The sequence below is a fragment of the Thalia democratica genome, chromosome 5 (genome assembly GCF_965202585.1).
Source record: "Thalia democratica chromosome 5, ktThaDemo2.hap1.1, whole genome shotgun sequence".
NCBI lineage: Eukaryota > Metazoa > Chordata > Thaliacea > Salpida > Salpidae > Thalia > Thalia democratica.
Genome location: NC_139169.1, coordinates 55,117,657 through 55,140,668, shown reverse-complemented (window position 1 = coordinate 55,140,668; position 23,012 = coordinate 55,117,657). Strand labels below are relative to the sequence as shown.

General features: G+C 29.2%; 1 protein-coding gene across 1 annotated transcript; it reads right to left on the bottom strand.

Moving 5' to 3' along the window:
• Positions 1 to 531: 531 nt before the first annotated feature.
• LOC145836639 (uncharacterized) lies at positions 532 to 21,062 on the bottom strand. The gene is made up of 49 exons (XM_082944425.1): positions 20,985 to 21,062; positions 20,651 to 20,775; positions 19,273 to 19,521; positions 18,442 to 18,553; positions 18,269 to 18,354; positions 17,124 to 17,236; positions 16,816 to 16,951; positions 16,317 to 16,489; positions 16,074 to 16,214; positions 15,659 to 15,817; positions 15,288 to 15,491; positions 14,928 to 14,998; positions 13,709 to 13,817; positions 13,439 to 13,585; positions 12,480 to 12,663; positions 12,294 to 12,417; positions 12,068 to 12,184; positions 11,660 to 11,797; positions 11,456 to 11,597; positions 11,146 to 11,377; positions 10,813 to 10,949; positions 10,536 to 10,612; positions 10,342 to 10,458; positions 9,418 to 9,580; positions 9,224 to 9,342; positions 8,978 to 9,111; positions 8,434 to 8,660; positions 8,168 to 8,286; positions 7,797 to 7,962; positions 7,248 to 7,375; positions 6,835 to 6,976; positions 6,476 to 6,664; positions 6,180 to 6,334; positions 5,809 to 6,025; positions 5,541 to 5,640; positions 5,324 to 5,459; positions 5,007 to 5,207; positions 4,742 to 4,838; positions 4,135 to 4,406; positions 3,852 to 3,995; positions 3,463 to 3,709; positions 3,231 to 3,346; positions 2,985 to 3,112; positions 2,665 to 2,836; positions 1,826 to 2,000; positions 1,536 to 1,703; positions 1,327 to 1,476; positions 893 to 1,131; positions 532 to 543 (listed from the first exon to the last, which is right to left on the bottom strand). Exons 1-49 carry the CDS (start codon positions 21,060 to 21,062, stop codon positions 532 to 534), a joined length of 7,287 nt encoding a protein of 2,428 aa, XP_082800551.1.
• Between the last annotated feature and the right edge of the window lie 1,950 nt (positions 21,063 to 23,012).

Here is a 23,012-nt window from a genome sequence, read left to right as displayed (position 1 = left end):
AAGTTTGAAAACCGTTAAAAAAAAACCGAATGTATAGGGTTAGTTTTTGTTAGTTTTTAAGGGTTAATATACTTTAAGCTCAGTCTAGTTTGCATATTTGCTGAGTCAGAAAAATAACCCTTTTTTTTTAGTTATTATGAATTTATTAAAACTTAGTTTTTTGACTAATTTTTAAGATGTTTTGGTAAGGTGAGTTAGGGATAAGGATAGAAAGAAAAAAAATGCTGACTCAGCAAATATGTAAATCACACTGATCTTTAAGTATACTTTTCGTTTTTAAGTAATAAAACTTTTTGATTTTAGTTTTAGTTAACAACCATTCATGTGCATTAAAACTTGGCGGCCGGTTTATTTTCAAAAGCAAAATAAAAGCACAAAAAAATAACAAATTTCTACAAGGAATACCATAATTCAAGACACATTGTAAAGTAAAAAACAACTAAATAAAAGTACTCAATAATGTTGAAAATGCAAATAATTCTTTTCTATTCATATTTGTGTAGAGAAGAAACTATTGAATATGGGTTTGTTTCAGGCGTTGCTCTGTAAAAACATAAGACAGTAATATCTTTTTTTTCATATCAATTTAGAAAAGATATTTGTTAAAGCTTAAATATGATTGAACTACTTTCACGTAAAACAACATTAAAACTAATTTTTAACAAAAAAAAAGTTAAACAAGACTATTTCTAAGTATTATTTTAAATTACTGTAGCAAAACAAAACAACTTATAATATTCCAAAAAACAACTATAGATGAGCTTTAAAGTAAATGCAAACAAACTCAGTATGAAATAATCAAATTAAAATTAAATGTTTAAGTAAAGAGTGATACTTAAATTTTATCTTTTTAAGTTATATGCATAAACAAACGATAAGCTTATAAACTTACATCTAGATTTGGATTGTCAAAGCTTTGTGATGTCTCGAAACTTTTTGAGGTGTTTTTGATCTTATTTTTATAAGATGGAGAGAAATCCGAGAAAGATTTTATATTTTGCGAACATGTGTATTTGTAAGCTACAAAACCGAGAACAACAACGACTACGACAGCTAATATTATACCAAAAATTGCTCCTCCGCTCAATCCAGACGAGTCAACATCATTCGGTGGTATGGGTGCGATTCCACCTAAAGTTAACTTGGTTAATGTTGAAAGTAAGCATTAATAATTAAAAAAAAGATGCTTTTTATGTATAAATCATACAAATATATAAAATAAAGCAAAGTAAAAATTTTATAGTAAAAAATTATAGATATAAGTAAAAAAATATAAAATTGTTTCTATCTTACTAAAGTGAATCTTTGCATTAGTAAAATAGTTACCTGATTTCGGATAAAAGCACCCGGAAACGTTTCCTCCAATGTAAGTTGGATCCCAGCAACATCCTCTCGATTCGACGCAATAATCTTCGTCAACTCCTGCAAACCCACAGTCCTCTCGTTTAGAAAGGGAAATACTGCATTGCGAGTATTCTACAAACAAATGTGGTTACTTAAATGATCCAAACTGTATTTTTTTAATAAAAACCAACCTTTTGGTCGTTTGCAGATAAATCCGCGCTTTTCTGAGCAACTAACATCGTTCCAATTACCGTTCCATGGGTAAATTTCAACACATTCCTCTGTATACTGCTGATTAGGTTCATTTTCACCCCAGTTGCTAAAGTCGTAAGGAGTTTTGTCACTCCAAGTCCAGCCCTCTGTTAAAAATTAAATTTGTTCTTTATCATTTTTAACAAAAGAAAAAAGTTATTTTGTATCATTAAAAACACAAATTTACTTTAAAGTTCTTGCTTTGTTTGTATATAATAGCAAAACTAACGGAATCCATCGCTTGCAAGACCAATGTACAAGTTGTGGGAAGATTTGTCTTGGAGCTGCACATTTAAGCTTTCGATTTGATCTGGAGAGTGAAAGCTTGCCAGATCACCGCCTCTCTTGCGACAGCTAGCGAGTGCTTCTATCCACGTTTTTGTCTCACTCGTGCGAGTTCCATACTAATAATCAAAATGTTATCCATATAAAGTAGAATGAGAGGTAATGATAAAAAATAAACCACACAGAGTTTTGATAATAAACATACCTTTGCTTATATAATTTTAAATTTTAGAATGCTATTTTAGCAGATTTATAATTTTTTTAAATTTTTTATTTTGTATTTATCTTTTGCAAAAACAATATTTAATTGTTACATTAGAAACTTTAGAGGTTTGTTAAATTTTTTATGAGAAACTTAAAATTTCAAGTACAAAACATTTTAAGAAACTTTTACTTTATTGACATACAAGTTTTAAAACTGAACTTCGTTAGTACTCTAGTACTTAACGACATAACTTAAAGTATATTTTACTAAAAATTAAAAACAATTAAGCTTCTAACAAGAGGAAACTTGTTTTTATTTTTGTTAAGATATTGGAAAAAATGTTTATTATTTGTAGAAAGTTGAAAAATATTGTTTTTTTTTGTTTCTCTATGTTTTTACTCAACCGATGAAAAGTTTTAAAGTTTTTTTTTTTTTTTAAATTAAAGTTACCCTCTTACGTAAACTAACAAGCTTTTTTTTTTCATGAAACTGGTTTTTCAGACAACTTTTTGTCTTGAAATGAACAAAACTGAACTTAAATTAAAAATAAAACAAAATTGTATTTAATTTGCACTAACCTCAATATAATAACAACTTGATCCATCGGCGTATTCCCAATCATTATCACATGTTCCTTGTTCATCTATTCCGCCTGATGGTTCTGGTATTTGTCCCATGTTTTTCTTACAAATGTAAGGTAGCTTGTCTTTGCAAGAAGTTTTTTCAGAAACTATTTCCCAATTTCCGTTTCTAGTTGTTTTCAAATTTATTTGTTAAAAACAGAATAAAGCTTTATAACTTAAGTTTCAACTTTTATATATGTTTTTTTAATAAACTAATGACAAAAATTAAAATGTTTCAAACAAGGTTTTACAGTTTTACAAATACTCCAACATACTTATTTATTTTTGTGCAGCCTTTTAAATCTTGTAAAACTTCTCCACTTGGCTGATATGCGTCCCATTGAGTGTAAGTTACTGGCCAATCGTCAGTCCAAGAGTATTTCACTTTCGCCGAAACGTCATTCTAAAGTAAGTTAAGCTTAATAGTTGTACCTCCTTAATAGTTTAAAAAAAACCAAGGTACTTTGGACCGAAAAATATATCTAAAATCAACAACAATATTTGAAAATATTTCAACTAACAACAGTAAATTGTAAGCCAATCCATGCCGCATCGGCTTTAAAAGTTTGAAAAAACCAACTGTAAAGCAAATCATTGTCATAAAGCTCCTGAATGCTTGCCAACTCAATACCTTCTCCTACAATTTGTTTTTGTTTTTTAGATGGTTAACATTTTAGATTATTTGAAGCTGCAACAAATAATAAAACTAGAAACTTTTTACACTTATTCACTAATAAATTAAACATTTTTCACCTTCATTTTGACAGGACGTCCGGGCTTCCTTCCAAGATTTTGCAGCCGTGAAAGGCTTAAAGCAGCTTTTGCTTTCTTCGGATGTATAATACCCTTCTGGACAACTGATGGAACTTACTGGAGGAGACGGGGCGGGTAAACTTGGTTTTTTCCTGACGCTGCACGCAAAAGGGAGTTGTGTTAAGCAGTCCAAGTCGTTCCATTTTCCGTGGGTGTCATAAGTTATTCTCATTTCGACACAGCCTTCCTAAGCAAAAAATAATAATAATGAAAAACTCATAACCATATAAAGTATCAATGAGTTTTAAGTCATGAGTTAGTGATGAACTTATTAGAAATAAAGTATTTTGACTACGTGATTTATCAAGTAAAAATTAAAATAAGCTAACGTTTCCTCCGCTTGGCTCTCCGGGTTGCCAGTTGGTGTAAACGTAATCTGATTGGTCTATCCAAACATAATACCCCGTGTTTCTGTCGGTCAAACCTATCCAGAAGTTGTTTGCGTCGCCCCACAAAAAGTTCACCAAAAATGCCTTGAGGTAAAATTTTTGAATAGATTAAGCTGCTCAAGCAAACAGAAAAGTGTATTTGTTAAAGTTTGAATTTTGCTTAAATTTATAATTTGTTATAAAATATAAATGGTTGATTTGATTCATATACAAAAATAAATACTTGTTCGTAGTCATTTGTGATCGAAACGAGTTCAGCTCCTTTACTCTGACACCACTGTCTAGCGTCATCCCAGCTCAACACGACACTCTCGCTGCTCAAATAGCAGTTGTTACCGTAATCAGTGAAGCCGGCAGGGCAGTTCCCTGCTTGAGCAGGTGTTGGGGGAACAGTGGCAGCAGCTGACCCGTAATCTTTCTCGCATACAAAGTAATTGGAAGCTCCACAGTTCTCATCGTTCCACAAGCCCGAGTCAGAGTAGAGGTTCACACAATCTAATTATTTAAAGTTCTATTTGAATAAGTTGCTAGTATATATTTTTGTTTTCTACAGAATTGAAAGTTTTTGTTTTTTAATGAACGAAAGATCTCTTCTAAGTGTGTGTATAAAATTAAGAGTGATTTTTTGATGGTTCTAACCATTTTTAGTTTTTGTCTAATTATTTAATAAATAAGCTAAAACTTTTTATTTAGTTAAACATTTTTAATATTGTTGTTTGTTTTTGTGTAATAAGGTTAGTTATTTGTATAAATTTTAAAATTAAAAAGTAATTTATCCTTTATTTAAACAGTTTAAAATAGTTAAATTGTTAAATTAAGAGCTTTTATACCTTCGCTATCTAAATAATTGTTTGGCTCCCCGTTAGCCCAATAAACATAGTCAATTGTCGAATTATCAGCCCACATGAAAGTTCTATCTCCTTTATCCTAAAATTCGTTTAGGTTTTTACTCAAATGATAGTTTTAAACTTTTAGCATTTAAGCTTAGTGTATTTTTTTGGACGAGTTTTCAAAGTAAAAGTTTTAAAGAGATCAAAAAAAAGCTTTTAAATTTTTAAGAACTTATTAGAGAGCATTTAAATTAAAAAAACTAACTCTAAGACCAATCCAAAAGCTGCCAGTATTGCTAATCACAGTTCTACTCATAATCATCATGTTTTCATCGGGGCTGTGAATTGAAACCAACTGTCCACCGTAAGACCTGCATTGGTCGTTCGCATTGTTCCATGTCATTTTTTGACTTTCGTTCATGAACAAGTAGCACTTGTTTGAACCATAAGATGATTCATACCTTATCTGTAGAGTACAAAATTATACAACTAAAACGTTTTTATAAGTAAAATGAAACATTTTTAAACTCATAAAATTTAGTAAAATAAAAAAAAATAATTTACTAATATTACATTACCCACCCAGGTGTTATCGGTACCACAAGATGGGTCTTCATATCCTTGTGGAGGCGGGTTGGTTGGTTTTTCACCAGGTGTTTTACCCTTTTCGATCTTACATATCGTGTTAAGTCGCTTATCACAGTTGTTATCATTCCAGCTGATAGTTATTAAAAACACTTTAACAGCAAGCTAATTAAAACAAGTTAAACAGCTTTAAATTACATTAAACTCTACAAACCCGTCAGTGTTGGAATAGAATTGACCTTCCACGCAGTTTTCAACTCCTCCTTGGTTGTTTGGCTCGCCAGAACTCCAAAAATCAAAGTCAACAGGTGATGCTGTAAAGTTATAATTTTTTTAAAAAGAATACTGAAATTTTAAACTTTAATTAAATCAATCTTAAAAACAGTTACAAATTTAGTTGAGTTAAAATTTTTAGTATAAGGTAACTAAAGTTGAGAAGCCTATACTTTTTTAAAATTCGAATTGATTTAAAATAAACTAACCATCGCTCCACTCATATCCTCCGTTTCCGTTAGTTGTCAAACCGATCCAAAACTCAATTCTTGAGTTTGTAGTTCTTTTTTCGACGAAATTGACAATTGCTTGCTGCTCTTCGGAGCTATGAATAGAAACAAGGTCGGCACCTAGCGATCGACAATAGTCTACTGATTCCTTCCAACTTCTCCTTTGATCCGCATAATCAGTTCTTAGCTCCTCTATCTGGTGTAAAATATAGATATGTGTAGAATACTTTGATATTTTTGTTTTGAACATGCCATATAAGTGAGTATTAAAATAAGTTATTAAACTATTAACTAAAGCTTGATTTATTTCGATGTTTTTCTTTTTTCACAAGTTTAAGATTATAAATTACCCTGTAGCAGTATGACAGGGTATCATCACTATCCCATCCTCTTGCACATTGAAGACCGGGATCAGGGGTCGTGTAAACAGGCTGCTCGTACCCGACCCTGGGCTTTTCACAAACATAATACCAGTCTCTAGTGCAAATTTCGCTGTTCCATAATCCTATAAGTTGCTGGTGTTAGCAGTATTACAGTAATAAGCACGTGTTTAAGAAAAATTGTTTAAAAAATTCGTACAACTTTTTTTTTTTCAAATACAGAAATCAAAAAAAAAAAAAAGTATTTATAATTTTTAATAACTAACCATTAACTGGGTCGAGTGTAATGCAGTCGTACTCAATGTCAAACCCACAGTTCATCCAAAAGCCGACGAAAGTTGTCGTCATGCTGCACCATGGTCGGTCCTGCAACGATGGACTCCTGACATCAGTAGCACAGTCGTAGTAAGTCTTTCCACGATAGTTGAACGGAAACGCACATCCAAACTTTGTAGCTGTGTTATTTATTTTATTTTGAAAATCTTATTTCGAACTTTACAGCTGCTGTTATTGGTCTATGGTTAAAGCTTCTAAAAAGCTCCCAGTAATTTTAATTTAAAAATATAATAAACAAAACTTTAAAAGTTTAAGTAGTTATATAAACTTTAACGTTATTTATGCTTACCTGGTTGATCCTTGTTCCATGCAGAATAAGCAACAGGTTCTCCAGATGACCAGACATAAGACATTTCGCCCAAATCATTAATGCTTCCGGCGTATCCGATGTATGCTGTGTAGTTTAGACCCTTTGGGAGGCTTGTGTCGACCTAAAATACATAACTTTAGCATTTCAGAAAAAAAAAAACAGTTTGTAAACTTAACAAAACATTTTTGACCCTTTTAATGTTTCAAAATGATTAATTGAACGAAGCAAAAAAAAAACAAAAAAAAATTACACTAACCGCATGCTCATGTTTGTTATAAAAACATATTTATAAACACTGCTAATATGTAAAAGACTCATTCAAACTATTGTGTATTTTTTTTTTCTGGAATCATATTTTTTCAAAGCTTGTCAAAAGAAACTAGATAACGAACCAATGAAGACACGAATGCTTGTTCTAATGGATCGTGAATACTTGCTAGATTTCCGCCGCTTTCTTCACATAATTCCTGTGCGTACATCCAAATTAGCTTATCGTCACTTACTTTGTAGCACGACGATTCTAAACAAGTTTTGTTTATGAGTTGTAGAGGTAAAGTATGAAAGATATTTTACAAAGTTAAAATAGCTATTAAAGTTTAAGTAACATTTAAATTTCAATATTCTTTAAACAACTTACTAGGTATAATTCTCTTTAGTCCTATTATTTAGTTGTAATAAAGTTTACAAAAATAAGTATTATATTAGCGAACAGACATAATTTACTATTTCTAAATGAAATATTAAAAATATCTAAATCATTCAGTATTATTATGTTGTAATAATGAACAAATTTTCTTTAATTTTTTTTAAGTGGAGGTTAAATAACATACGTTAATAGGAACACAAAATAATTTATTTTTATACTTGTCCAAGGCTAGTAAATTTCGTACAAAGTTTCATCAGTTTTATTATAATTTATGTTTTAAGTTTATTATAGTTACCGAAAGCAGTCCAGCCACGTTCACACCCTTCATCTACTGGAGTTTGATCTTCAGGTATCTTGGGTAAAAGCTGCTTTTCCTTCTTACACATGTAAGAAATTTCCTTGTCGCAGGTCAAATCGTTCCAATAACCTTCCAATCGAATGAATTGCACACAACGTTCGTTCTGTATACATTTTATGTTTGAGAATAACCTTCCCTTTTTGAAGTTAATAAGTTAAAGTGAATACGACCTAGCTATATCTTTTACAAACAATAATAAAGAATTGTTGTAGGTCATATAAAAAACGTTTGGAATACAAACTAAAAAACCTATTAAAAAAGTTTAATTTTTTTCTTAATACTGTTGGTAAAAAAGTCAAAATAATTACCCCGGCGCTAGGCTCATTAAATGACCATTTAGTATAAGTCACAGGTGTGCCGTCAACCCACTGATAATAATTTTGCATGTCGTTGTCCGATAAGCCGATCCACACATCTCCTTTGTCGCCTATTATGATTTAAAACTTGTATTAAAAGACTCAAACATTTTTACAACTACTAACAAACTGTTTAGCGTTAATCGCACTAGTCAAAAGTTGTGAAATTTTAAGTTTTTTATTTATAATCTAAAAACTTTAAAAAAGTTAATACTTACGAGCTTGCCAAATAGCAGACTCAATGAAGTCGTTTTCGCCCTTGGAAGAAATTGAAGCAATTTCACCGCCCATTTGCTGACAGGCCAGTCTGGAATCATACCAGTTCTTATAGACATTTTGTGGTGACAAGTAGTAGCAGTGGTCTTTCCAAGAAAGCCATCCATCTTCGGTGTCGCATCTGTATTCTTTGCCCTCGAATGTAATTGACGATGAGGATGCCTGAGCACTGAAAATATTTTGTAAAATGATTATTTTAAAATTAACTATTTAAATATTTTCAGGATATATGTATTTATAGGTTTAATCATTTACATTAATTTTAAAGAATGTTGATTTTAAGTAAAAGTTTTGTTTAACTTATTCTAAACATTTTACAAAATTTAGTTGTTAATATGTAAACAAGAGTACAGTAAACAAAGCGATTAACAACTTTAGTGTAAAATAAAGTTACAAAAATACTTTAACTTTATGAAAATAACGGATATACTTGAAAGTTACGCCTAATAACAGTCAATTAGTCACTGAATAAGAAAATAAACTTACTCGTTCGATAAAACACCGTTCTTAAAGCTTCCAGTGTAATTGCTTTGTCCAGGCTCTTTTCTAAAAGTAACAGAACCTCCGTGGTGTTCATTTAAAGCACCATAATGAATTGCAGCTAGACAAACTGATGAGTCCTAAAAATGTATTTAGAATATTTTATGTGTAAAAATTTTTATACGGATCAAAAATATTTAACATAAACTAAATATAAAAATCATGATTTTGGTAAATGTTCATTATTCTTACCTCAGAATAGTTTGGGTTTCCACCAAAAACTGGATCATCTATAGGATCATTCAAGCATCCAGCGGGACAATCAATTGTTGTGTCCTCGTTATAACTTGTTAGAAACATTTTAGCCGTGTCTGAAAACCATATAAATCAGTTCTATTACTTTGTACTACTACATGTAAATTATTATATTATTATTTTGTAAATACCAGAGCATGAAATTCGATCACTGTTGTAGCACCCGTTCACTTCAAACTGTAAATTTAGGCTTCCTTGCCAACTTTTTGGGTAGATCCTTAAGTATTTAGTACCAATTGCTTCTCTGAGTATTTCCTCGAAAACTGTATCTCGTCCGTCTAAGCCTCGGAAAGTCTATACGAGTTATAGTTGTACGTAAATTATTTTATAAACTGTTGTTTGTACACAAACCTATAGGTACAATATTAAAACCTTGTTAATATTTACATTGTTAATATTAAAACGTAAAAAACAATAAGCCAATGGTTAACTATCCACAAAAAAATATAAAAACTTTACTTAAACATTTATGTATAAACGAACTTTTTTTTTCTGAAAAATTGTATTTGGAGTTCATTAAGTTGAGTATTACACTTATAAACTAAAAGTTATTGTAATCAATAAACTTTCGAAGTTCTTACAATGAGAAAAACGTTATTTGTTGAGAAATAACAAACCTATTTTTGAAACTACGTTACCAAAACTAACTAGGCATTTTTTTTAAATGTGTTAAACTTTATTTCTACATAAGGTTTGTATGTTTTTTAAAAGAGTAAAAATTAGAAATTTATCTAAAAAGTCGATAAAAAACAATGTTTTACATCTTTTTGTTACTAGGTTTTGTAACAATGTTTAAAATATTTCAAAGTAGTTTTTAGAAACATTATTAGCAGAATTACTTATATTTTTATATATATGTTTTGAAACAGAAGTTTTATCCGTAAAGAATACTATAATTTCAAACTTAACGTGCATTGAATAATTAAGATAAGTAAAAACTATAAACTACTTAGTTAAAAACAGATCTACAGTAATTTTACATTGCACAAGATATAAATGATTAGATTAAAACTAATATTATATAGAGAAAACAAATTTATTCAAAATACACTCACATGCTCAACGTTTGCTTGGTTTGTGTACTTATAAAAGTTTACACCGTCATCGCTAAATGAAACCGAGTAAGTCTTCAAGTAGTTTGTTGTAGATCCAATAACTGCAATACCTTGAACCTGCAAAAATATTTTCATTTGAAAAGTAGTATTTACTTGACTTGAGAAGTTCATTAAATAGTTTAATGTTGGTTTACCTTGTAATAGTCTCCGAACCCAACTTCAATCCAAGAGTTTGCTGGATTGTTTGGTTGCCATCCAGTTGGAGTATAACCTTAAAGTTAGAAAATCAGTTGTTTATTTAAATGAAACAAATAACATATGTATTTTTCAAAGAATAACTTTTATTAATATTTTAGAAATTAAAGTAAAACATATTAAATATTTTTTTTTTTTGTTTTTTACTAAATATTGGTTTAAAAATAGTATTTCCTAACTATTAAAGTTCACTTTTTATTTATTAGTAGCACCTACTTGGGCAAACAGGCACGACACAAGACTCCCACTCAACATTTGGATCTGAAGTGTAACACCACGGTCCGGTAGACCTACCATCCGGGTTTCTACACCTGTTTCCGTGCAGATTGGCATCCGGGTAGTTTTCCGGCAAGCTTTCAATGAAAAACGCTAATTAAATACTTTTAGTATATATATTTTTCTATATCAAACTAAAAAAAGTTTAATTTAGTTTAATAATCTTTTTACTAAAGTTTTTAACCCAAAGTTGTAAAGTATGCATATTCACGTAAATTTAAAAAGCATCTTATAAATTGAACTTTAATTTATCTTTTTATATTCAAAACTCACAATTGATGGTTGTGTGGAGACTGTGATTTCCACGGCTGACAGTCGATGCCAGACACCGTTCTGCTTATGTAGCCTCGATATCCCGTTCCGATATCAGAGCTGCTCGCAAGACACTCACCGTCGACTTTTGGCGCTCGAGCCTGCTTTGCTTCGTGTCCCGACGTTATTGAAGACGCTTGAATAGAAGAATCTGTAAACAGGCCGTTGCCCATTCCTAAAGCGTTCAGGCAAGCTGTAAAAAGGAAAAAAAAACTTCAGCTCTTAGCGCAACTAAAAACTTGTAAGCTTTAAAGACTTTTTAATGACTTACAAGTAGAGCAACCTATATACTCAAGTCTTATGATAGGCTCGTCTTTGTACTCAATAATGTACAGCCTCATGTGTAACGCTACTACTTCTCTCGGAAAAATATTTGTAATTTCTGTGTTTTGGTCATGATTTCCGTTGAAAATCTATTTAAAAGTTTTATTAAAGTTAACTTTTTTTTTCTTATCATTTAAATTTTTAAACTGACTATTGGGTTTCCTTCAGCGTTAGAAATGTATTCCCAGTTGGTCACTGCTGCAGCATTGTTTTTTGGATCAGAGCTATGAGCAATCTTAAACTTTGTTACCCAATCACGATCTGTTATTTGACCAATTCCATTTCTTCCCTAAAAATTGAAAATTTGAGTTTTACTCAGTTATTTTTTTAGTTAAAAAAAGATGTTCATGATTAAGAACAAGTGCAGTTTTGTTATTGTTTATTCTAAGGTTACAAAAATAATTATTTAAGTGTTATTATTTAGTTTAGTGTTTGTCAATTATTTTTCTGATTTTAAAACAATGGTTATTTGTTTGGTTATTTCTATGAGTTTATATTTTTCGATAAAGTATTTGTTGTGTAAACTTTTACAACAATTACAAAACTAGGTCTAGCTTACTTGTGTAATTACTCCTTTAATTGTTTTATAAAACGGAAAGTCTACTTGAATCCATTTGCTATTGTCTGAATCAGCAGACTTCCAACCGCCGTGACCTTTGCCTTTTTGAAAGTTTTCCTACAAAAAAAGTCAAGTTTAAATTCACAAAAAATTGTAACTCTTATATACAAGTTTTTGTAAATAAGCGCAACCAACAAAAACCTTTTATTTACTCTTTAAAACTTACAAAGTCCACGACGTCGTCGGGAGTTCCGAGCCTTCCTCTGGCAGCGCGGAAATAGTAATCGGCTTCCGAGGACGCAGAAATTGCGTCATCTGATAAATCTCCACCATACTCAGCTCCTAAATGCCTGAAATATTTCATATTAAGTTAGTTTATAACTAGCTAAAATCAAACTATCAATATTCTTACCTGAAACAACACTGCTCGTTAGGCAGACAGTTGATCGTTTCGTCGGGGTCTCCAGTGATGCTGGTCATATCACCTCGCTTTTCGCACATGAAGTGGCGGAGACTGTAGCAGTCGATGTCGTTCCACTTGCCCGTTCCAGTGGAAATCTCTCCACAGTCCTCGTTGCCCTTGTCAGCTGGCTCTCCTTGAAAGTTTAAGAAATTTGTTAGTTTAAGTTATAAATCATGCTAGTGTTTAACTGAATCCGTGTTGTGTAAAATGTTGTTGGTAAAAATTTACTGGTCTACTGTAGATTTTATAAAAACTTTTAAGCCAACCGAAATTAGTTTTTATTAAAATCTAATACAAAAATATTATTTAAAGCCAAAAGACATTTGAAATAAAATACTTAAAAGTAGAGTAAATGTACTATACTTGTGCATAAAAAACTTAGCACCACGGTAGCAAAAAATACATACTATGTTGTCGTAAAAAATATATTCCTTAACTCGTAGTAATAAAGAAACTTATTCTAACCTAAACGCCATTTTCTTTAAACATTCAAAAACTTTAAAGTTGTTTTGTAAATATTTAGGCTAGTGCCTTTTATATAGCAGTATGTATACGTTTAAAATTTCTTCAGTTGTTTTACTTTAAACAGATAACTCATATTGTTATAAGGATTATAATTAGTTATATTAAACAAACAATGGTATAAATAAAGTGTCAGCCTAAATTTATAAAATATTAAAAAAAAATATTTTGGGAGAAAGTTTCTAATACATGTATGCAATGTACATTCTTATTTGTAAATGAAAGTCTCGAGCGTACAATTATTAATTATTTTTTATCGATTTGAATTGAAATAAGTATTTTTTTTATACTAATTGTATAAGGGTACAAAAAACATTTGAGCCCGCACTCGTAAAAATGTAATCTATTCAAAAGCAAAAGTTATAACATCGATTTTTAGCAAACACCTGATTTCCAGTTTATAAAGGGAAGCGGCGACTGATCAGACCATTTCCAGCCGCTGTCTGCGAGATCCCATATATCGTATTGAAATGGGTTTGAGTCAACAAGTCCCACCCAGACATCAATTGCAGTTGGCACTCCGGACAATACGGCTGTTTAAATAATTTATTTTCTAAATATTTTTTTAATTAAAATTTAAATGATAACGTAACCTTCATCTGGCATAAGTAGAACTAAAGCAGTAGGTAAATAAAGTTAAATAGTAAAAAACTAACTCTGAACAAATTTTTGTTCGTCAGGGGTGTTTATGCTGACGAGGTCACCTCCCAGATTCATGCAAGATTGTCTCGCATCGTCCCAAGTTCGTGCTACATCTATGTTTAACTGTTTTGAAAGCAAGAAAATGTAAAAAAGTCTACATATTATTGTGTATGCATTGTTTTGATAAGTTTAAAAAAGACACATGCCAATTTATAATGTATTAAGAGTAAAAGTATTACTTATCTAAAGAATTTATAATACTATAACTTTTATATAAACAGCTTACTTCTTATTATTAAAATTATATGATTTCCACTTTTTATGTAGAACTTTAAGGTATAAATCTTAAATCTACATATTCTGCTTAAATACTATTCGATTTTTCAGTTTATTTTATGACTAAAACTGTTTATGATGCTACTCATTAGCTTATTACTAAGTCTAACTAAACAAAACAAAGTTAGTGTTACCAATTATTTTAATCTCATGTTTTGATACTTATTTACACTTTTTGTCGTTTCTTTTATGTTTGTTTAAAATAAAACGTATACAAACAAAATGTTTGTCATTTGTTTGAAAGTGAGTACTACAAATGATACTGGCTACATTTTTGTTGTAATTGGTTTACAAATTAAATAAATAAAAATTAAGTTTTTACTTATTTTTATATTAAAATTTTTAGGTTTGTATTGTTACTAAGAAAGTGTAACAAACTTAAATTTTTAGTGTGTATTACTACTATAACTTAAGAAAATACAGCTAACAGTTTTTGCTTTGCATGGACGGAATAAAAAAAAGAATTTATACCTTGTAAATTTAGCTAAAGCAGTAATATGTTGTTTTAACTGAAAAAATAAAATATGACATAATAAGTTTTCAAAGTTAGCCGAAGCTAAAAATACTTTTTAGAACAACCTTAAACCGGTTTAGTTTAGTTGTTAAAAATCTAGGGTTTCTTTAATTATTAGTATGTACTGATAAACAATTTTCAATATGTTATTTAGCCTCTGCCATTAATTATCGTATTCAAGTACCTTGTTATATAGAAGTAATTAATTTATAGTTAAATATTTTTAGAGTTTATTTTTCAAGGGTTTTTAATCGGTAAGGTTGTTGCTGATCACCATCTACATATTAAAACAAAGTTTACAGCACAGCCAACGACATGAATTAACAAAATTCAATCCAATAAAAACAGTGCTTTTAGGTTTTCAGGTAAAAATGTAAACCAACAAGGTAACATTGCGTTGTCGATGGATCCGAAAACCAGCCATTACCTCCACACTTGTCAAAGTCTCCGGGTACTGTTTTTTTTATTGGTTATTAAAAACACAAAGTAAACTAAGTATTAATGATATAAGAAGCAACTTACAATCAGTTGGTTTCGTAATCACTTGAGTACCTTCGTCTGTAAAAGTTTTTTATAAAAGTTAGGAGCAGTTTAGCACTTTTTAAATTTAAGCATTTTATTTGAAATTAATCAGAATTTATTACTTTAGAGTTTAAGGTTTTACAGTACTTTGATAACTTGTACTTTATACAAAAACCACTTGTATAAATTGCAAATTCACTGCTATAATTTAGCTAACTAACTATCTTCTTTTTTGCATATGTAAGAATACTGCTGGTCGCACTTTTCATCTTTCCAAAGTCCGTATTGGTCAGCGTGAACGCATTTCTGTGACTTTTGGGCTGTTTTGTCCCAGTTGTAAAACGAATTGTCAGACGAACCATCAAGCCACTGGTATCCAGACCCTTCATTAGTTAATCCAATCCAAGAAGTCATTTGACTATGACCTTGTTTTGTAAAAATAGTTTTTTTTTGTAACTTGTTTAAAATTCAAAAAATATTTTAATCTTATTTGTTTATCAAATATCGCTTAGTGAAACGAAAAAAAAAATTTAAAGATAAAATAATTTATTCTTAACAAAAACTGAGTTACTTACTGATGTTACTGACTAACCTACAATAAAACTTTGCTCATTTGGGTCCAAAATGCTGGTCAGTTGACCACCAATGTCTTTACATGACATCATTGAGTCTTGTTGGGTAGTTATTACATCACTAAAGAAATAGCACTTTCCATTGTAATGCACCCATCCTTGGTCGCAGTAACCATCAACTATGTGAATTTTTGTTTAGTTTATTTTATATCAAATGAGTTTAGAAAAACAAATAAAAAACCAATAGAACCTAATATTTACTAAACTTATATAACATTAGAGTTGTCTTAAAGTCTCGATTATAAGTTTTAATATTTTTTATTTTTCTTACAAATTAAGAATTTATCTTGTACTAACACTCAAAGATTAAGTTTAAGAAATTAAAGTATTAATACAAAGTCGAATGGGAATAAATTATGCTAAAATATATCAAACTTGTTATGTGATCGTTGCTACTTGGAGTAAGTTTTGAACCTTCTGGTATCATGCAAATATATGGTAGTTGACGGAAGCAGTCTCCGTTTTCCCAGTTTTCTATGTTTTTTCCCGTGTAAAGAGTCATACAATCGTCGCGACCTGAAATTTTTGTTAACAAAAATAATTTAAGCTAAAATAATTAATGATATTAAAACTAACTACTACTAATATATTTTTTGTTAAAGTCTAACAAATGCATACTTTGAATTTCTTTTGGGTAAGTATCAGCCCAGTAGAACTGTTCAATACTCGATCCGTCCCACCATTTAAATCTACCATCTGATCCAATGTCTGAACCACCTAACCAAATATCTAAAATTCCCTCGTTGCGAATCATTTCAAGTGTCGCTCCGACAAACGTTTGATCATCTTCACTAATATTAAGTTTGTTTTAGAACTTTATAAAAACTATAAAGTGCCAAACTTTTAAACATTTTAACGTTATTTGAATTTAAGAAAATTTAGCAATTAGTGGTAGTGAAAGCACAGTTTTTACAAAAATTTAAAAAAGCACAGTTTTTTTTTTTAATGATTTTTTTTTCTGCTTTTTATGTGTTCAACAAACATATTCTGATACAATTGTCCCCAAAACAAATACTTATCATAGTTTTGGAGCCCAATTGTAAGAGAACATAATTGCAATTTCGATAGCAGCTATTTACTTGAAAAGCATTAAACGAGCTTTATTATTCAAACCAACCTCGTAATTTTCAAAAGCTGCGCACCCAGCTTTTGACACTCCAATTTAGCGTTTGTCCAAGTTTGAACTCTGTTCGGGTTTGTAACAACCTCGTAACACATTCCATTTAGCAACGTCCATCCTTTCGGACAGTCACCTTAAAAAGTTTCCTTTTTGAATTTTTTTTCCGTAAAAAAAGACTTGAACTACTTTTTGAGAAATAAACCGCTTTCGCTAAAAAACCACAAAATAAAGTAAAAACAATAATTTATTATAAATTTTAAATATCAAAAACAACAAAAAACTAATAAAAATATGCTTTTACAAACCAACTAAGCCTCTTTCGCACACAAACTGATTAATGTTGCTGCATTTTTCTGTACTCCACTTTAAAGTGTCTACATCTTTCATTACAACACAAGTAGACCCAAAGTATGGTAATCTAATATATTTTATTTGCATACTAGCATAATTTCAAAACTAATATCTAAAATATTTTTAAACCAATAAATGACATCATATGTTTTGAATTTTGAAAACAGTATACAAAGACCTCTACTTGTAGAGGAGATTTAATGTAGTTTATTCTTTCAATTATTAATTAGTAAACTAAGTTTTGGTCAAAGAACTTACATTAAATTCGTATTCAAATAGAATCTTTACTTTCTAATTAAATAAGATTTTAACTTAAGTACTGACGAGGTCTTTGACCAAAACTTAATTTCCAGTTAACGTTATGATGAAAATATATACTATAAAGTTAATAGTTTTGATTTTCCTCGATTCTTAAACTTTTAAACAATTTTTGTTATAGTACATTCTTTTAGTCGTGACATGCGTAAATGAAACATTTAAGCTCCAAAAGCTCATTTATAACGTTTGTAAGTAATAAAAAAATGGCAAAACTAGTTTTTAGTTAATGTTGTGGTTAACATAACAAAAAAAAGTTCATTTACATTTTCTAATTTTCACAATTGATGTTTTTAGCGTATAAGTTATTTGATTAGTACACTTTTATTTTCAAAACCTTTAAGTTAATATTTTTAGCTAAACTTAGTCTTTTGTTATATTTGGGTAGCTGTTTTTTTAGTCAACTGTTTAGTATAAGATTTTAAAAAACTAGTTGAACTAGCAAAACTAGCCACTAAATTCCCTTTTACCATATTTAAATACTAAAATAACTATTCTAAAAACTAATTATTAAAACAGTTTAAAAATGTTTTTTATTTAAGAATATATTTTTTTAAAGTGTTTAATAAACTAAAAACTTTACACTGAAAGCAAAAAATAAAATACTTTATATTTCTGTTCAGAAAAATTTAGTATTTTAATTTTTTTACAAGTACATGTAATAAAAAAAATCTTTCTTGTATCTCATCATTTTGTCTTGAGGATGTTAGTTGATTAGTTTTAAGTTACTGTCGTAAAGTTTGAAAACTCGTAGTAATTAACAAACAAAAATTAAAAAACTAACGGATTACCGGGCTGGCCGGACTTCCAGTTTGAGTAAGAATTTAGCGCTGCCGAAGGGTCGACCCAAGCTAGTTTGTTTGGTGTCACCTGGGACAAAGTTGTCAGATTTTACAAAGAATTTTTTTTAATTCAGACTTTAATAGTTAGTTTTATAAGCTGTAAAATTTTACTTACAGTGTCGGAATATCCGATAAAGACATTTTTGTAGCCGCTCGATGTAATAAGTTGCTCAACAAATGATTGCTCAGCATTTGACTGTATAGAAACTAACCAAGCACCCTCTTCTCTGAAATAGAATTAAAAAAGTTCTATTAAAAATATACATAAATTACTTCAAACATTTAAATAAATTGACAATAAGGTTACATAGTTTAAAGTAATTAGTAAAACTTTAAGTTAAGTTAAAAGCTATAAATATATGTACACTGCTTTAAGTTTATAATTTGAATATTTTTGTAGTTTCTTATGTAATATTAAGACATAAAGTAACTAATTAAGCATTAAGAATAATTCAATCTGAAACATCTGAAAAACTTTTATAATTTTTAAAATAAAAGAAAAATATTCAAAAGCAATTATTGTTTTATAAACTCTTTGAATTTACATATATGAATACATAAATAATTAACTTTAAATTTTATGTGTATTAACATTCCTTTAAAGTAAACACTTTAGGCGTGCGTTATGCAAACTTTAGTTTTAAACTTTGCATCGAGGTATCAGTAAGTAAAAATATTTAAGAAACAAGTTTATATAATTCTTTTTTAACTTACTTTTTAAATTAAATATTTGTTAAAAACAATTATTTAGCAAAATAATTAAAATAATAATTTATATAATAAAAGCAGTTTCGCTTTCTTACAACTTATTAAAACACATAACAGCTTCTAAGCGAGTTTATCAAGCTTTTAAATTTATTTTTTAACTAAAAATACCAAAGGCATCTCCATTAAAAAATAACCTAAACTTCATGTTAAACCGTTTCACAACATGTAAATAACGAACTTGCACTTTATATCGGCCTCCTGCCAACCAGCTGAAACTGGCATGACCTGGTAGCAGCTGTCTGAGTTGTCCATGTACGACCAACCGTCCGGGCACTTCTGAGACTGGCCTGTTGGTGTCGAGCAGATGAACCTGTTCGTTTTGTCGCAACTTTCATCGTTCCATCTACCGCGGTACACAGGTCGGAACACCCACGATTCGACGCAGTCCTTTTTGCCGTCGTTGTCAGGATAACCGTACCTCCATTTTCTATGAGAAAATATTTTGAGCAATGCTTTGGTATTTTTATTAACCCATTAAGTTATTATCTAGATTCTATATATATAGATGCATTTTTTCTAGTACTAATATAAATGTGAAATTAAGGTTTTTTAACAACTTAACTTTTATCTAAAGCAAGTTTTATATCTTTTAAAGTTTCTTACCTCGATTTTCTATGAGGAAATATTTTGGTTTCAGTCAATACTTTGGCATTATTATTGACCAATCAAGTTACTTTTTAGTAATATGTATAAATAATTCAAGTTTTGTAACAACTTAAACTTTGTTTAAAGATGTTTTAAACTTTATAAAATTTATAACTACTTTCTATAGAAAGGGTCGGCAACATTTTACAAGTTGCGGGCAAAAGTTTCTTCAAAAAGTTGCTCGCAGGCCGCATTTTATCAAAAAAATTCTTTTACGGGTCGTAGTTTTTTTTAAATGATCATTGTAAATATTATAATAATGTAACTTGTTTTAAATTAAACAATTTAAAGTTCTCGACTTAAATGTCTTTAAGGAGATTTATATCCAATATTTATTTTAACAGTTTATTACTAACAAAACAATGTTTCACTCCTATACTTGCATATAGGAGATCCTCAGTTGTTGTAAATAGGTCTTATTCAAATAGAATATATTCTGAAACATTGTTTTGTTAGTAATAAACTGTTAAAATAAATATTGAATAGTAAATATTATGACAGTAAATTTTTATTAAATGATGTGATAAAACAAGCAACAATAAAGCACTAGTGATAACTAATTACCAAGCTAAAGACCTATTTGCAAGAATTTACTACAACTTTTTGTTTGTTTTAAAATTACTGTTTTTGACTAAAAAGTACATCCCGCAGTTTTCCAACCTCCGGTTTAAAATTTTTAAGCACAATTTACTTTATCTAAACTTTACCTTTTAGTTTTTAAAGTGTTACTAAGAACAAAATTGAAAAGTTAAAATAATAGTTTTTCTAACTTTTACCTTTTAGTTCACACAATTTTTCCTTAAACATTTACAAAACACTTGTTAAAAAATTTATCATCAAAAAATTGTATTCTACAGCACAGAAAAAAATTTTAGTAGTTTTAATCTATTTTAAGATAATGTAAAACTTACGCTAAATTTTTTACATATGGTACATTAGGATCTATCCATTGCCAGTTGCCTTCTGAATTAATATCGTTAAGACCAATCCACCAATAAGAATCTTGGTATTTTTTTATGTTATCGAACACAAAGTCCTGCACAAATTATGATCTCGACTTATTTAAAATTAAGTAAAAAAATAGTTTATTTAGTGAATAAGGCATTCTTTTACATTCGTGTCACATTTCTAAGTACTATGATCTTAGTAGCTTGATTTAAAATTACGTTTTTTGGCATTTATTTATATTTTTAAGAAACATTTATTTTACAATAGAAGTAAGTTTTCAAAAATAGTCTAACTTACCTCTTCAAGTCTCGTGTTGTAGCTTGCAAGATGACCGCCTGCCTTTTGGCAAAAACTTTCAGCGTCCGTCCACGTCATTTCAAAGTTTGGACCATACCTAGCATTGGAAAAATACCAACACCTGTTTTTGAACTCTACCCAGTTCTCAGGACAGTTTGATGATATCGCTAAAATTTGTAAATTTTTATTTTATTCTAGCTACTTTTTTACAATACTAAAATTTTATACCTTTTCCGATAAACAGGAGAAGAAAAACTTCTATAGTTTTTTTCATCATTTGGTAATGTTAATCTTCTAGTTTAGTTTTTTATCTAATTAAAAAGTTTAATATAAAAATAATATTACAGTTGGTTTATGTTTATTTGCAATAGTTTTATAACTTTAACAAAAACTAACATTCGACCGACAATATAAGATATAAAGACAAGATAAAAAGGATGAAACTAAATTAACTTAAGTATAAAAATTCTTTAATATTGATTTTTAGAAAATTATAGTTATAATTTTTAAAACTTTACTTTGTTTTATAGTTTCTATAAAATAAATTTTAAATGTTTATATCTTTTTATAGTGAGTAAGGTTTCGTTAAAAAAGTTTTATTTTAATTCCATGAAAACTACCTAAGTATTTCATTACGTTTATATAAACTTTTAATTGTTAAATGTTAAACAACTCTATGCAGTGTAGAAAAAATAGTTAGATTGTCTATAGAAAATACTTTCTTACTAATGTAGTTTGTTATCTAGGTTGCATTTTTGTACAACCAACGCTTTGAAAACATTTTCAAGAATGCAACTAAAGTGATCAAAACAACCTTTTATACATAATTCCTTTATTTGCTTTAATATCAAAAATTGCATAAGCTAATGTAATCCAAACAACTAATTAACATGAGAGATTTGCATTATACGGTTAATTATTCATTTTAGTGCATAAGTATTATTTGTCCTAATTTAAAAAACAAACACTTTTGTAAACAATATATGCTACATTTAAATAAACAAGTTGATTATGCAGAAGTTATGTTGTGTGTTTACCTATGTTTACCTAATTTTTTAGTAAAAGTTGCTAACACGATCTAAATTTAATTCTTAATATATCAAAATATTGTACTTAGATGTACTTTTTTTTTGTAAAGTTTTAATTATATAAAAAAAACCATATCAAATCTTGCCCGCAAAAATACTTTTCTTGTAATTATGACCTTTTATTTAAAAATGGCTGCGAAACCTTGTTTCATAATAACAATGAAACAAATGAAAAAATTTAGTCAAAAATAAAGATTTACCTGAAATTTAAAACGTTTACTTGACATAAAATAAAGACGAGAAACTTTTTTACCAAAAAATGCTGTTTCGGTAGTTTCAATAGAAGCAGAGTGCGAACATGTACAAACTACTTGATGGTACTTATTAAATTTTAAATAAAACACATAGTAAATTGAAACTTTTAAACTGTTGCTTGCTTATAACAATTTTTTTTAATTTTCTGCAAAACATTTTTTATTGTTCTTTTGATTGCAAAACATTAACAGTTTTAGATTCTTTACATTTTTAGAATTTTATTATTTATATATGTCTGCATTTGTCATAAGCTTGTTTGTTTTATGATAGTAAATAGTTTATTTACAAGAATATCAAGGTAAAGCGATGTTTATTGCCTAAATTATGAGTATTTAATTTGCATATAAATTGCTAATAATTCTTTTTATTATGGGTCGGCGAACTGCGGCCAATGAAGGGTAAAATTTCGGCTTGCGAGCATGTGTTTAGTTTACATGGAACGTGGCCTATGAACCGTGAACTCTTTGGCCTGTAAAAAATGTAATCCGGGAAAATAGTTTTAAACTTACACTAAATATTCTTAGTTTAAAAAAAGCTGAAAATAAAATTCTTAGGAATATTTTACGGAAGAGTCAAAACTTAGACTTGAATTTTAGAGTCTATAACAATAAAAAAAACAAAAGCTACCATTGCAGCTGGCGAACACTTTTATTTTCAAATTTTGCATGCGCTCACTAGATGCGTG

What these genes read in the sequence shown, in the direction of transcription:
- LOC145836639 (XM_082944425.1), bottom strand. Translation starts at nt 21,062, where the DNA reads ATGACGTGGACGGACGCTGAAAGTTTTTGCCAAAAGGCAGGCGGTCAT. An exon ending in GTATATAGGTTGCTCTACTT is followed by an intron (nt 11,378 to 11,455) that starts GTAAGTCATTAA and finishes TCCTTTTTACAG; the next exon opens with CTTGCCTGAACGCTTTAGGA. An exon ending in TATCTGCAAACGACCAAAAG is followed by an intron (nt 1,477 to 1,535) that starts GTTGGTTTTTAT and finishes ATTTGTTTGTAG; the next exon opens with AATACTCGCAATGCAGTATT.